General features: G+C 47.9%; 4 protein-coding genes across 4 annotated transcripts; all 4 read right to left on the bottom strand.

Annotated features, from left to right (window-relative positions):
* Positions 1-52: 52 nt before the first annotated feature.
* Positions 53-1,290, bottom strand: F4817DRAFT_318921 (putative alcohol dehydrogenase; the record flags this gene model as incomplete). Its single annotated transcript, XM_049300991.1, has 4 exons — positions 53-102; positions 197-412; positions 468-851; positions 921-1,290. 4 exons carry the CDS (start codon positions 1,288-1,290, stop codon positions 53-55), a joined length of 1,020 nt encoding a protein of 339 aa, XP_049156037.1.
* Positions 1,291-2,338: 1,048 nt separating this feature from the next.
* F4817DRAFT_367711 (MFS general substrate transporter) lies at positions 2,339-4,608 on the bottom strand. Its single transcript, XM_049307163.1, has 2 exons — positions 3,834-4,608; positions 2,339-3,735 (listed from the first exon to the last, which is right to left on the bottom strand). The coding sequence occupies exons 1-2, from the start codon at positions 4,482-4,484 to the stop codon at positions 2,656-2,658; spliced, it is 1,731 nt and encodes a 576-aa protein (XP_049156036.1). The 5' UTR covers positions 4,485-4,608; the 3' UTR covers positions 2,339-2,655.
* A 1,619-nt stretch (positions 4,609-6,227) lies between these two features.
* Positions 6,228-9,133, bottom strand: F4817DRAFT_346995 (fungal-specific transcription factor domain-containing protein). Its single transcript, XM_049304485.1, has 2 exons — positions 8,560-9,133; positions 6,228-8,476 (listed from the first exon to the last, which is right to left on the bottom strand). The coding sequence occupies exons 1-2, from the start codon at positions 8,700-8,702 to the stop codon at positions 6,280-6,282; spliced, it is 2,340 nt and encodes a 779-aa protein (XP_049156035.1). The 5' UTR covers positions 8,703-9,133; the 3' UTR covers positions 6,228-6,279.
* Positions 9,134-9,422: 289 nt separating this feature from the next.
* On the bottom strand, positions 9,423-12,192 carry F4817DRAFT_346992 (uncharacterized protein). The gene is made up of 3 exons (XM_049304484.1): positions 11,768-12,192; positions 10,244-11,644; positions 9,423-10,189 (listed from the first exon to the last, which is right to left on the bottom strand). The coding sequence occupies exons 2-3, from the start codon at positions 11,621-11,623 to the stop codon at positions 10,022-10,024; spliced, it is 1,548 nt and encodes a 515-aa protein (XP_049156034.1). The 5' UTR covers positions 11,624-11,644; positions 11,768-12,192; the 3' UTR covers positions 9,423-10,021.
* Positions 12,193-12,394: the final 202 nt, after the last annotated feature.

Genomic DNA, 12,394 nt, shown 5'->3' with positions numbered 1-12,394 from the left:
TCCAACTAGGCCGCTGTTTGTACCCTATTTGCGATCCCTAATAGCAGACATCTCAAGGCACGATGACGGCCCTGAAGCGAACTGTGCCATTCTTCATGGCATCTATGCGGCACTGAGTTAGCTGGTGTCTAATCCATGGCACACTAAACGGGGAACACGAATGGGAAAGAAAATAAACCCGCTAGAAGAAACGTACCCCATGCTGCTTGCGCCTGATCCAGAGGGTAAGTCTCAATCATACAGTCGATGCCCTTGAGTTCGGTGAATTTAATGGTGTCTTCAGAGTCTTTTTGGTGCCCGGAGGGCCAAACTTGAACTGAAGTGCCGTACTTGAGCATAGTAACAGTGTCGATGGTTAAGTCACCAGGAATGCTCAGCACCAGAAGCTTGCCGAGTATGCCCAGCCCCTTCACTACAGAAAGAGTCAGCAACCACTTCCGCAAAAATGGAGTAATCTCGTTACATACGATACGGTGTCATAGAGTCAGCAGTCGGCGCCGTAGCCACAACCAGGCTAGCACCACCGAGCGCTTTTAAGGCTGCACCCACGTCCTTCTCCGTGCTCGCGTCGATGTACTCGTGGGCACCTAACGCTCGCGCGAACTTTTCTTTATCTGCGCCCCGAGAGACGGCGACTACGCGGTATCCCATGTGCGCTGCATATTGGACTCCAAGATGGCCTAGTCCGCCGAGGCCTTGGATGGCGACTGTCTCGCCAACCGGGATGTTCATATTCCGGATGGAGTTGAAGACTGACACGCCTGCGCACAGGATTGGCGCATATTTGGCGGCGTCGACGTGCTCGGGGACACGGACGGTTGCTTCTGAGCGCAGGATGCAGTATTCACCATCTAAACATGCATTAGCTAGTGTTCACGTTCCCAAGACATGCAGAAAGCAAGGTGATTTAAACGACTTACATCCGCCATTCTTCGTAACGCCATTGATGGCTTCGTTATCGCACATCTGATACCACCCCTTGCTGCACGCATTGCAGGTCTCATCGTGACCGCCATGCCAGCCACCACCGACCCGATCGCCGACCTTCCACAACTTGACGCTATTGCCAATAGCTGCGACTCTGCCAATTATCTCGTGGCCTGGGCATATCGGGAAGCCACCGCCCAATACGTTATATTGGCCGTAATAGTCGCTGTAGCATACGCCACATGCTTCTACCTTGACCAGCACCTCATTGTCTCCGGGAAGCACCAAGGGGGTTTCTTGGATTACGAGGCTCTCACCCTTGCCGGGGAATACTGCGCGCTTAAAGGTTTTCGGGAGAGACATTTCTTCGACTATTAGGTTTTCCGATCTTTGCGTTTAAACACAGCTGTACGGAATCTTAGAGTATCTATCGTGTCACAATCCGGGAACAGAAGAACAAGAAGCCGCATTGCTCTTTATGTGAATTTTACCTTCTACTCTACTCTCAACTCCCTACCTATTTCGAATTTTGAACCTCGAACCGGCGTCATAACAAATCTCCCCAAGTCCGTTACAAGGGATCTTCGACTATCCACAGCTAAGGAGTACTTCCCTAAGGCTTCGAGGCTCGCAAGCCACCGAAAATCTTGAATTTTTGTAAGCTTTGTGTTACTTCGCTCTTTGCTTCCTAGAAACGAAGTGGACCGCCTTCAAGCTTATTTCCTAAAGGAGAACCGGAGTCGCCACATGCGGGAACGATGTAAGGCGTCTACCGATACTAGAAGAAAAAAGCAAAAGAAGATAGATAATGCGAACCTTGTGCAACTGCATTACATTTATTGTTTTGGATTTTAGGCGGAGTTATGTAAAGTCCGCCAACGATGAGAATTTCTGCAAGTGAAATTGTAACTGCATAAATCATAAACTATGCAGATATTTAAAACTAATACTTGGCGGAGCTTTGCTGAATTACTCATCATACATTATTAACACTGGCTTGGTACGCTCCATCGTATCCTTTGGTTATTATACGGTGATCGAGACACGATCGGTGGTGAAGGATTCTTTCTGAGCCAATGATCGTGTAATACGGCTTGAAAAATTACTATAAAAGGAAACCATCCCGGTCTGTGTGATACTTGTGTAAAGTAGCTACTTTTAATGTTCGATGAGTGTCTTATTGAGATATGTTGGATCGCCCCTTAATTAGTAATCGTGTTTGTTGTCAAAAGATACTATCTTATTGACGACGTGTCTCTTGAATATCGTAATAGTATGAGATATTAAACTAACACTTAGCATTTTATTGTTTTATAATGATATATAAGAGGCTATGGAACTTAAAACTGGTTCTATAAATATAGAATATAGAATAGTAAGACCACATATATATACATAGCACTATAAGAGTTCTAGAGTAACATTATGTACCTATATATAAAGACTTTTCAGCTATATTAACATGGCCTTAGTAGGCCCTAAAGAAGTATAAACCCGAACTAAATTATCATCTGTAAGTACCACCACCCCTTTTTAGGACAGCCTATATCCCTCTAGTCTATTATCTAAACCAGCTAGTTAGGAGAAATCATTAAACGAGTGACTATTAGACTACAGGCACCAAAACCCTACCTCCATGCCTGTAGTTAGTTGATACAAGGAGGGACATTTGACTGTCTAACACATCCCAGATGTGAACTCCCACCCCTGGATCGTGCGAGAGGATTCTTAGAAGATCATCATCGCAGGTCCGCTGTCCTCTCCGTGCCGCCCTTTAGGCTTGACGAAGCGTTCGCGCGTCAGGAACAACGAGCATATCGTAAATATAGCGGAAGTAACTATGACCAAGATCCAAATCTTGTCGATGGCCTCGACAATGACAGCAATAGCAGCTGCGCGCATCTCAGGCGACGCTTGCGTTAACACCTCACTTCGTGCGCCCGCAACCGCCGCCTGGATATCTGCGTCAGTGTAGCGGTCCGCGGGCAAGACTGCCCGAATTCCGGAGAATGCCTCTGCTTGGAAGATCGCGCTCGCAATAACTAAACCAACTAGTTGCGACGAGCCTTGCGAGATGTTGATGTATTGGATTAGGTCCGCTGCGAGTTCCGGTTCTACTAGTAAGTGGCCGATGGCGTATGGCGCTTGGGATGCCGTCATTCCGACTGCCAGAAGGATTGAGAAGCCTATGATCTTCGCATTTGACGTGTAAGGGTCCACGGTGTACATGGCTGCCGAACCGGCTGTGAGGAACAGCCCCGAGAGCAAGAACCACACAATATGGTAGCCAACACGACCCATAACGGCGCCACAGATCAAGATAGCTGCGACGTAGAAACAGATATAAGGCAACAAGCGGACGGCGGCTTGAGTACCACTCTCGCCGCGCGCGAAGAGGTAGTAAAACGGGATATAGTAAACCGCAACAAACAAGCTCAAACCGCTGCAGAACATAAGGATATACATAAGCACGAGCTGCGGATTCCGCAAAAAGCTGCACGGGAACAGCCTGTTAACCTTATCGGTTAGGATAGCGAACTTCTGCGTAAGCACGAAGGCGATAAGTAGGACGAAAGCCAGCACGATTAAAGTGATAGTCCGCCCGTCGTTCCAGGCCCATTCGACGCCGCCGAAAAGGAATGCTACCGTGAAGCAGGAGTACATGGCCGAGTTGAGCAGGATGCCAAGCCAGTCCATTAGCTTTGCCTTCTCGAGGAACGACATCTCCGGCCGACGCGGGACGGAGGGGACCAGGAACAAGTAGATGGGCGACATGGCGCCGAAGATGACGAGGTTGAGATAGAAAGCCTGCGCGTAGATTCCATGTTAGCATAGGTAGGTAGGTAGGTAGGTAATTACAACATCGCAAACTCCTTGCTCGAAGATAGGGGTCGAGCAACACTTACCCATCTCCACGTCGCCGGACTATCAGCAAGAAGACCTCCGACCACCGGCCCAAGAATAGCTCCCGCGCCGTAGATAAACCCCGTCCCCGCCACGTAAACAGGCTGTTCCTTCGGGAGCACAAGAGCCGTCGAGATATTCAGCGTACCCAAATACATCCCGGACCCCCCGAACCCCGCCCACACCCTCCCGACAATCATGGCATTCATGCTCGGCGCCGCGCCGCACAGCGCGCTGGCCGCGGCGAAGTTGACCAGACACGCGATGAACACCCATCTGTTGTCGAAGATGGCGTACGACTTGCCGATCGGCAGGATCCCCGCGGCCGAGCCCAGCGTAAACCCCACGCCCAGCCAGCCCAGCTGCCCCGTGTTCTGGTACGTCTCGGCCACGGCGCCCTGGATGTCCGCGGCGATGGTGTTGTCGAGGCCGAAGAGCAGGTTCGCCGAGAAGATGGACAGGCAGACTAGGAACCAGCGGAAGCCCTTTACGGACCGCTCTTGCGGCTCGGACTTTTCTTGCAGAGAGGCATTGCGCGGCGTGACTTGGTTTGACGCCTCCGGCGGGCTGGACTCGACGTTTTGCGTCGATTCGGAGTTTGACTCTTCGGTCTTTTGCTCCGTGGCAATGTTGTTGTTGTTGCTGCTGCTCATTGTCGTTGCTAGATTGGCCTTGCTTTTTTTCGTTCGTTAGGCGTCTAGGGAGCGAACACTACACTAGGACGGGAGAAAGCCTGGCTGAGGTAGTTAAGGAGGTAGGTAGTTATATTAACTACCCTTTTATTTGAAATGGCACCATCGTATAGATTTACACTAAGCAAGACCCTTTGTTGGACCGTCAGCTCATCATATCTTATGCCATATGGTGACGCCGCATGTGGCATCAAAGACGATTATCCAACAGCAGCAACAGCATCCCCGGGGTTTAGAGTCCAAACACCAGCAGAGATTTCCCATCCGTAGTACAGTTATCTCCATAGGTTCGACCTACTGTTTTCTTGGCTTGGGGCGGGTCGCAGGTCAAATATCACATCGATCGATACCCATACCCACTCTGACTCAACCCAAGACCGCCGTCTTTTGTCTTACCGCGTCCCCCTCCGCAACTCCTCTGGGAAAGTGCGGCTCTTTGCCTACGGCGTTGCTCCGTATATCCGGATACCCGGGTTTCCGGCCCCACTTATATATATCGGAAAACGCCATGTTCTGCTGCAGAGGAAAGGAGTCGCTCCTATTGGTAAGTGGCTACGTGGCTTTGCTCCACTACATGCTACCCTTTATACATATATGCGTGTCCATCGGCCAGAATAGCGTGCATCTTAACAAAAACAAAAGTTGGAGTCGGGTAAAATGAAAGTCACATGTAAGGGAGAACTACAATCGCAGGGGGTATGCTTACCTGTATATGTTGTTTTCGCCATAACGGAACTGGAAAGAAATTTGTCACTTGTGGATAAGTAGATGGGGTATTGATACAAGGAGTTGCGCGGTAAAAGGTGACAGTCTCAAATATAGTCGCATACTGAAGCTTTAAGAGTCGCATTTTCATGCATTCTAGCCAGGTTTTGTGGATATCTCGTTTCCGTGGTACTAGCCACGGGCTTCGCATGCCGGGCCCCGATTGGGCACTGTGTTTTAATTTGAGGAGATGATAGGGATTTGTAATACTATATAGAATATACTAAGTCAGAATGAAGTCAAAATAAGTGCCTAACAAGGGGAATGCTTTTGTAAAGGGTTCTCTCGAGATATATTAAGCAGAGAAAATATCAAAAATTATATTAATATGAAATAAACTCTGAATTTTATTCTAATATAAGTCATAAAGATATTCTCGAAGATTTCGCTAAGTTAGGTGGATAGGAAAGTGAGCGTTTTGGTATGTTAGTACTTACAAAATCGGCACTTTTTTTGACGCTATTCTGTAAGTATAGAATAGCAATTTACCTCTTATAATATATCTTAAGGCGAGATTATACTCTTACTAGTCCAGAAATTAGTCTTGATCAAATAGTACCCGAAATACCCGAGATTCGATGTTTATGCTAGTAGAAGCAAATCTTATAATAGGACAGTTATCTGCGAAATACACCCTAATCTTCCCGTGATAATCGAAGTGATGGCTTATGATTTTATATTTCGATTCTTCGGCATATAAGCAAATGGGCCGCATAAGTGACATCACTACTTAAGGATGTCGTTAATAACTACTAAAGTATAAAAGTATAGTTAACACATAACTACATACTAGTTAATATGTTTAGTTATACTCAAGACCTATCTTCGAAATATATTCTTTCAAATCTCAGAGATATGAGAAAGATTTAAACACTATTGCTAAGCAGCTCTGCATCTGCTCCAGCGAGTTGAGGATACGATTCCTCAACTACCTTAAAGTATAGAAAGCTTCATTCTTTTTCATTACTATAGCTTCTACATAGATGGCTTATTATTCTGTAGGATCTATATTCGGCCATAAAATATTCGTAGTGTTGTAACCGTCAACAGCAAAGGCTAGGTCCATTGAATCTGCTAAGATGCCCTGCATCACAGCGATAGTGTCCTCATCAAACATAGGGAATCCAACATCCGGCTGACCCATGACTGTACCGTCCTGCTCGTTCTGGGGCATCATGGTAATGGGCTGGCCCTCCTGAGTTATAAGTCTATCTCCTTCATTGATAGGCTGCGGCATAATCATATGGTCAGCCGTCACACTAAGCTCACGCACCAGTTCGGCCGCACTCGCGGCTACGGAAAAGCTGTTTCCAAAAATGCCCAGAGCATCAACTGAAACACTTATGGCTTCTCGCGCCGCCGGTGTTAGTTCATCGTGAGGATGAGACAGGACGAAACCGACCAGAGTCATGGCGACATTCCATTCCCATTGAAAAGCTTCTTGCCAGCCAGTAAGTATATCTGTTGTTGATAATATTTGCCGCATAATATGCGTGAGCGCCATAGCGTGGCTAGCGCATCTATGAGCACAAGATTCTGCAAGCGATGAAGACTGAGATGATACTAATGAGTATGGAGACCGCTTGAAGGATATAAATGGTCGATATAGATTTGTGCAGAGGTTGTGGTATAATAATTCTAATAGCAGACGCTGGCGTTGCACCCAGAGCGGGGCGAACTGTTCGATCTCTACCGGCGAGAGGTCCGTTGAAAAGGGGATTCCATGGTTTTTACGCTGGGTCTTTAATGCGTCAGGCACATCCTTAACCCACTGCTCCAAGGCCCCCATGCGCATGATAAGGAACTCAGCATACGTCTCCATGGCCGCCGGTACGTCATAAATCGCTTGGCTACCGTCGCTCTCGACAAAGTCTGGATACTTATCGTAAAAAGCGGTGTATACGTCGCGGGCAGCAAGGACAAGCTTAGTATTGTGTAAATTCCAGCTAAGCCAGGTAACATCATCGTCTAAAGGCGCGAAGCCTGACCCTGATTGCGCGGCGGCTTCGTGGTCGTCGGCTGGCAGGCCACAGCTCGCATGCGACAGGTGGAGCATAAATGGTCGGCCCAACTTCATGCTAGTTTTGGTCTCGGCGACGTAAATGGACCACCACAGGCGTTTTCGCATCTCCCTCTCGCGTTGAGGCATACTTTGCGGTGGCGGTAGATGGAGGCCGAGCATCTGGGCTGTCCTTGCCGTGACGGCCAAGGTGCTATCCGCCATATTTTGGAACGAAGCACAACATAACCAGACCACGGATAATATGTTGCACTGCAGAGTTGATATTGTAGGACTCTCTAATTCGCAGGCTAGAAGATTTTGACAGCGACAATAATGCCAGCGGCCGGCGAGCGTCGCATCATCAGTATCGACGTTAGAATTCCCTAATACCGAGTTATTACTACCCCGACCCCGTGCCATGCCATACTGCATGCACAAGGCTATAACGATATCGACGAGGGCTGATGGTTTGCGCTTCTTTCTCGATCCGACCCATAACGATTTATAATGACGCCTGAAATCATCTTCATCGAGGATGAGGAGAGAAGTGTGATGCGACTGCCAATATAGGTCTAGGAAGTATTCTTCCTGCGTAGCAGTCAAGTACTCCTTAGCCTTAATGGGATCGTCTGGTGGTACTTGATCATGCTCATCTGTCTGTTTATCTGGAGGACTCGTAGGGCCATCGAGAAGTCTACTAGCCGAGTTTGGTTGCAATGAGCTTTCGGGAAGATGTTGCTGCAGCGTTGAAGCCAGAAAGGCATTCAGACGACTTATAAAGTAGAGTAAGGATGCGGGCCCGTACCAAGTTTTCGATGCGGATCTGGCTGTGTTAGTATAGATACCTTCCCAGTATCTCCTGGAAGATACGGTATCATAAGAAGAAGGGCCCGACGGGGTTGTGATAGAGATGCTTGACGAAGATGAAATATTTGGGGGAGTCGGAAGCTGAGAGCTAGAGGTTCCGGTCGGGGTTACGACTTGATTTCTATTACGGCTCCGTTCCTCTTCGAGTTCCCTTTGAAGTTCTTGATTGCGTTGCTTAAGCCGCTCTATTTCGCGGAATGCATGCGGGAGAGTGCGGACTCCGTTTGTGCGGTCATTGCTGCACTGACCGCCTCTAGTCTGACAGTTGAGGCACGGATGATTATTATCGCACTTGATTCTGTGTACGCGACAGTAATCACTATGCAGAGTCAATTGAAGGTATGAATTTATAGATGCATAGACGTATAGACGTATAGACGTATAGATGTATAGTAAACTTACCAAGCGCGCGCTACCTGGCTCCGTTTCTGCCGGGGCCGTGGAGGCTGAGACCCATTCGGAGAAGCGGAGTTCGGACCGGATTCACTAGATCTTGGAGACGGACCTAGGAAAGTGGTGAACATAGTCGGCAACTGATGAACCATCTGAGAGAAATACGGGATATACGTGATATATGAGTATATCAATCGAGGTGGTTTATAATGGTTGAATGGAGTCGCTTCATTGATGCTGATGTAAATTGCTGATGTAAATAGAGAGAGAATGAGTTGGGGATCGAGTATAATCACTAGGTTTAGATCTTTGTATGAGATGATTAGTAATAATAGGGAGCTTCCTTTTCTCAGCTAAGCGATTTGAAGATATTTCTTTCAAAGAGTCAGTGCAGTGTCCCCTAAGCCTTCTTGTAAAAAAAAAAAAGGTCGAGACCAACAAGATCGTCGGGTCTGCGATTTATGTCAGCACTAATCCTGCAACCTTGAAATCCCTGCTATTAAATCAAGTAATATGTACCCGCAGACCTTGTGCGTATGTAAGTCCGTAAGTTGCATAGGATTGATCATGTATTTAGGTAGCTTACGCTGTCTACGGCAGTTACGATAGATATGGCAGCTACGGCTAAGACCGAGCCTGCTCCTTAAGGAATTATAGATGGGTAAACCTTGAAGCCTACCTACAAGGTACCTTATACTTCTACATATTGGATAGGTACCTATACGTTAAAGCATGCGCCTTATAAAACCCCTGTCCGATCTTCGCCTACGTAAAGTCTTGGAATGCGTTTATCGCTTATTTAGGTACCTTACCTCCTAACCTGAGTTATTTATTTTATTTTACTTATACGTATTGCTTTAGGAGGTGCCTAGGGCAGGCAGCCTTGCCCCTCCGTGAATTTAGCATACTGCAAACACTTTGCTAGAAAATAAGTCATTAGAAATACAAGTCGTAGTTTTGACGGGCCTACTTTCGGAACACAACGATGCGTCTATTGCCTACCTATGTAGGCTGGCTGAAAGCCTCTTATGGGCCACCTAGTAGGCTAGAGTACAGCGTGACGCAACCCAAGTAGGTAAAACACACCTTGCCCATCTGCCATATCCACCGTATCTCGTCCTACGCCGGTAGACCTCAAGTCTTGGGTATGATGGGGAAACCAGTAAGTGCAATCAAGTCTGAGTCTGTAAGAATACAAACGCCGCAGACCACGCGGGGAGAATGGTAAAGAAAAAGTACCTAAGTTACAAACAAAGTGTGAGGATATTGACCTCAGAGTTCCCTTCCGACCGTCATTCCCACCTTTATACCCTTGCCTTAACGGAACGCCTTATGATGCAAATATGAGTACTGGAGAATTGTCGCAACGCCGTAGAATTGTCTTAAGTTGAGTATCCAGCATCCCCGGACCAGACTAAATCAACTCAACTCAACTCAACTCAACTCGGAGGAGTAATGTGAAGACAACGCATCATAGGAAGATGCCGACCCACGCGGCCTTCGCGCTCACGTCTGAGCTGCAGTCTTCGACGGCGCAGATCAGCTTGTTTTTGGCGCCGCTGGGGTCAGGTCGGAAACCTACAGGGACGCGATTCTTGCCCGTGGACTTGCGGTACTCGTAGCACTTCCTGCAGTAGACCTAAAGATATATTAGTACCCCATTTTTTAGACGGGCACTTGCATTAATACTTACATGTCCGCAGGCCTTAACGGCCCAAAAATGATGCTCAGCCTTGTCTTTCTTCGTGCGAGCTTTTCTAGAAGGTGTAGCTGCATTGCTCGCATCATCATCCGGATCATAAGCCAGCTCCTGGTCGCAACTGGGACAGATAGCTACGACATCCTCGCCCGTGTCTCTCGTAAACCCTGGTCTTGTCTCTTTCGGAGGCTCATGTGCAGGCTTCGGGCCAGCGCCTACTGGTGCGGGCTGTGGCATCGGAAAAGGATGAGCGTCATAGTCGAGATCCACCGGGGGAAGGTTGGGCTGCGGTATCCCCTCTTGCATTACATTACGATGACCTAGCATGACTAGATCATCGTCGTGGTTGTTTGCCATAGGGTTTTGATTGTTGAGGAGACGAAATAAAGGAATGTGGTTCATGAGATGTTGAATCTGATCAAAAGCGTTGCGGCCAGGAAGGAGATCCGGTTGCATTTGTTGCATTTGTTGCCGCAGTCGATTGTGATCTCGGACAAGTTCATCTCGAGGAGGATTGCGAGGAGGATTGCGAGGAGGAGGAGGAGGAGGATTGCTTCGTCTAGGCTGCGGCATTATTGCGGGCTCGTCGTCGGAATCCGAGACGAGGTCGATGACGGTCTGAGAGTTCATGTAGCTAGCATCACTGCGTTCTAATCGGGGAGGAGTGCCTCGCTGTAGTGAACGTCGTCCACGAAGAGTCTGATAACGATTTCGAGGTGCATGTTGAACAGGACTATCACCTGTCAAATCGATCACCTCAGGTTCTCTTTGAGGCTGCTGCTGTCTTTGTCTCCGAGCCGCAGGGTTCCCAGCGCGCTCTACCTCAAACTCTACCAACTCGTCTCTCAGGCTCTCTAGCTCTCTAAACCCATCCATGCTGGGCGATCTATGGTTTCCTGCAGCGTTATTATCTTCCGAACCGCTTGGCCAAAGATCGGGAGACAGGCGACTAAATATATCAATATCACCGTCTCTATCGGGGCGGTCGTTCACAAATAGGCTTTCTTCTGAGTCATACGCATCAAAGAAATCGTCGTCGATGCCTATATGGCCGTGTGGGCTATCCAAGAGAGGATTGTCACTGTCTACCGAGGACCCGTCAGGGTAAATATGGTCGATGAATTCTACAATTCCCTCGGAATTACTAGACGATATGGGAGAGGATATAATACGAGGAGCCGAGCTGCTGCTACGCGGGGGGTTTTGGTCGTAAATAGGTCGAGAACGTGGTCGGATACTGGGAGAAGACTCGGTCATAATAGAATCATCATCATCTTCTTCTATGCTCTGAGGAGACAATGTAGGAGTCGCAACAAAGCCGGGAGGGGTCGATGATAAAGGATCCGGAAGATCAGAATCGGCGATTTCGGCCATATCAAAATCACTTTAATGCCTCTGGGTTGGCGAAAAGGTTAGTGGCCAGTATATGAAAAAGTAGCAGAGTAACGTGTATCGGTAGATGTTTCGAGGCATGAACGGTGCAAACTTGAAAGAATGTAAGATTGTGCGAAAACTTACCAACCGGTCAGGCCTTACGGGACCGAGATTACAATAGGTACATAGATTGGTAGGGTAATTTATTCCGTGCTATCATTTTACTGAGCACGCGTCAACGGACATTGCCTGCCTCATAACAAAGTTGAGTTGAGATAGGGAAGTAGTATTTCTCCGTTGACGTATGCTTGCCGCCGCGTTGTAGATGTCGGGAAGCGACGAAGACGATGCGACGACGGTTGTTGAACTTGCGTGATTTGTGAAAAGAAGAAAGAATAATGGGAGGCGAAGAAAAGTGAACCTAGGTTAGGTAGGTTTGGATTGGTTTGCTGTGGGAACAAGCGCAGATAAGTCGGGAAACTATGGCGATGTTCAATGGCAAAATTCACATTAACGCGAGCCTTGCAGTTAGATCTTACTGTATGTACGTGCGCAAGGGTTTCCAGTTGTCAGGTACTACATAGTTACTTACGGCAGGGATGACGCCGCATTACCAAATCTACCTACGGAGTACCTACCTAGGTACGCTTACTTTATTCGGTTATCTAAACTCCGACAGCTGACAAGGTAGTTCTGCCCCACATAGCTGGTAAACAGCCGCATCCAAGAAGCCTTACACGCTAAGGCTGTTTCGTACGAGTGCAGCCGTGT

Source organism: Daldinia loculata (genome assembly GCF_022478755.1).
Source record: "Daldinia loculata strain CBS 113971 unplaced genomic scaffold F4817scaffold_52, whole genome shotgun sequence".
NCBI lineage: Eukaryota > Fungi > Ascomycota > Sordariomycetes > Xylariales > Hypoxylaceae > Daldinia > Daldinia loculata.
The sequence above is the reverse complement of the archived record's forward strand: the minus strand, read 5'-3'. Positions and strand labels throughout refer to the sequence as shown.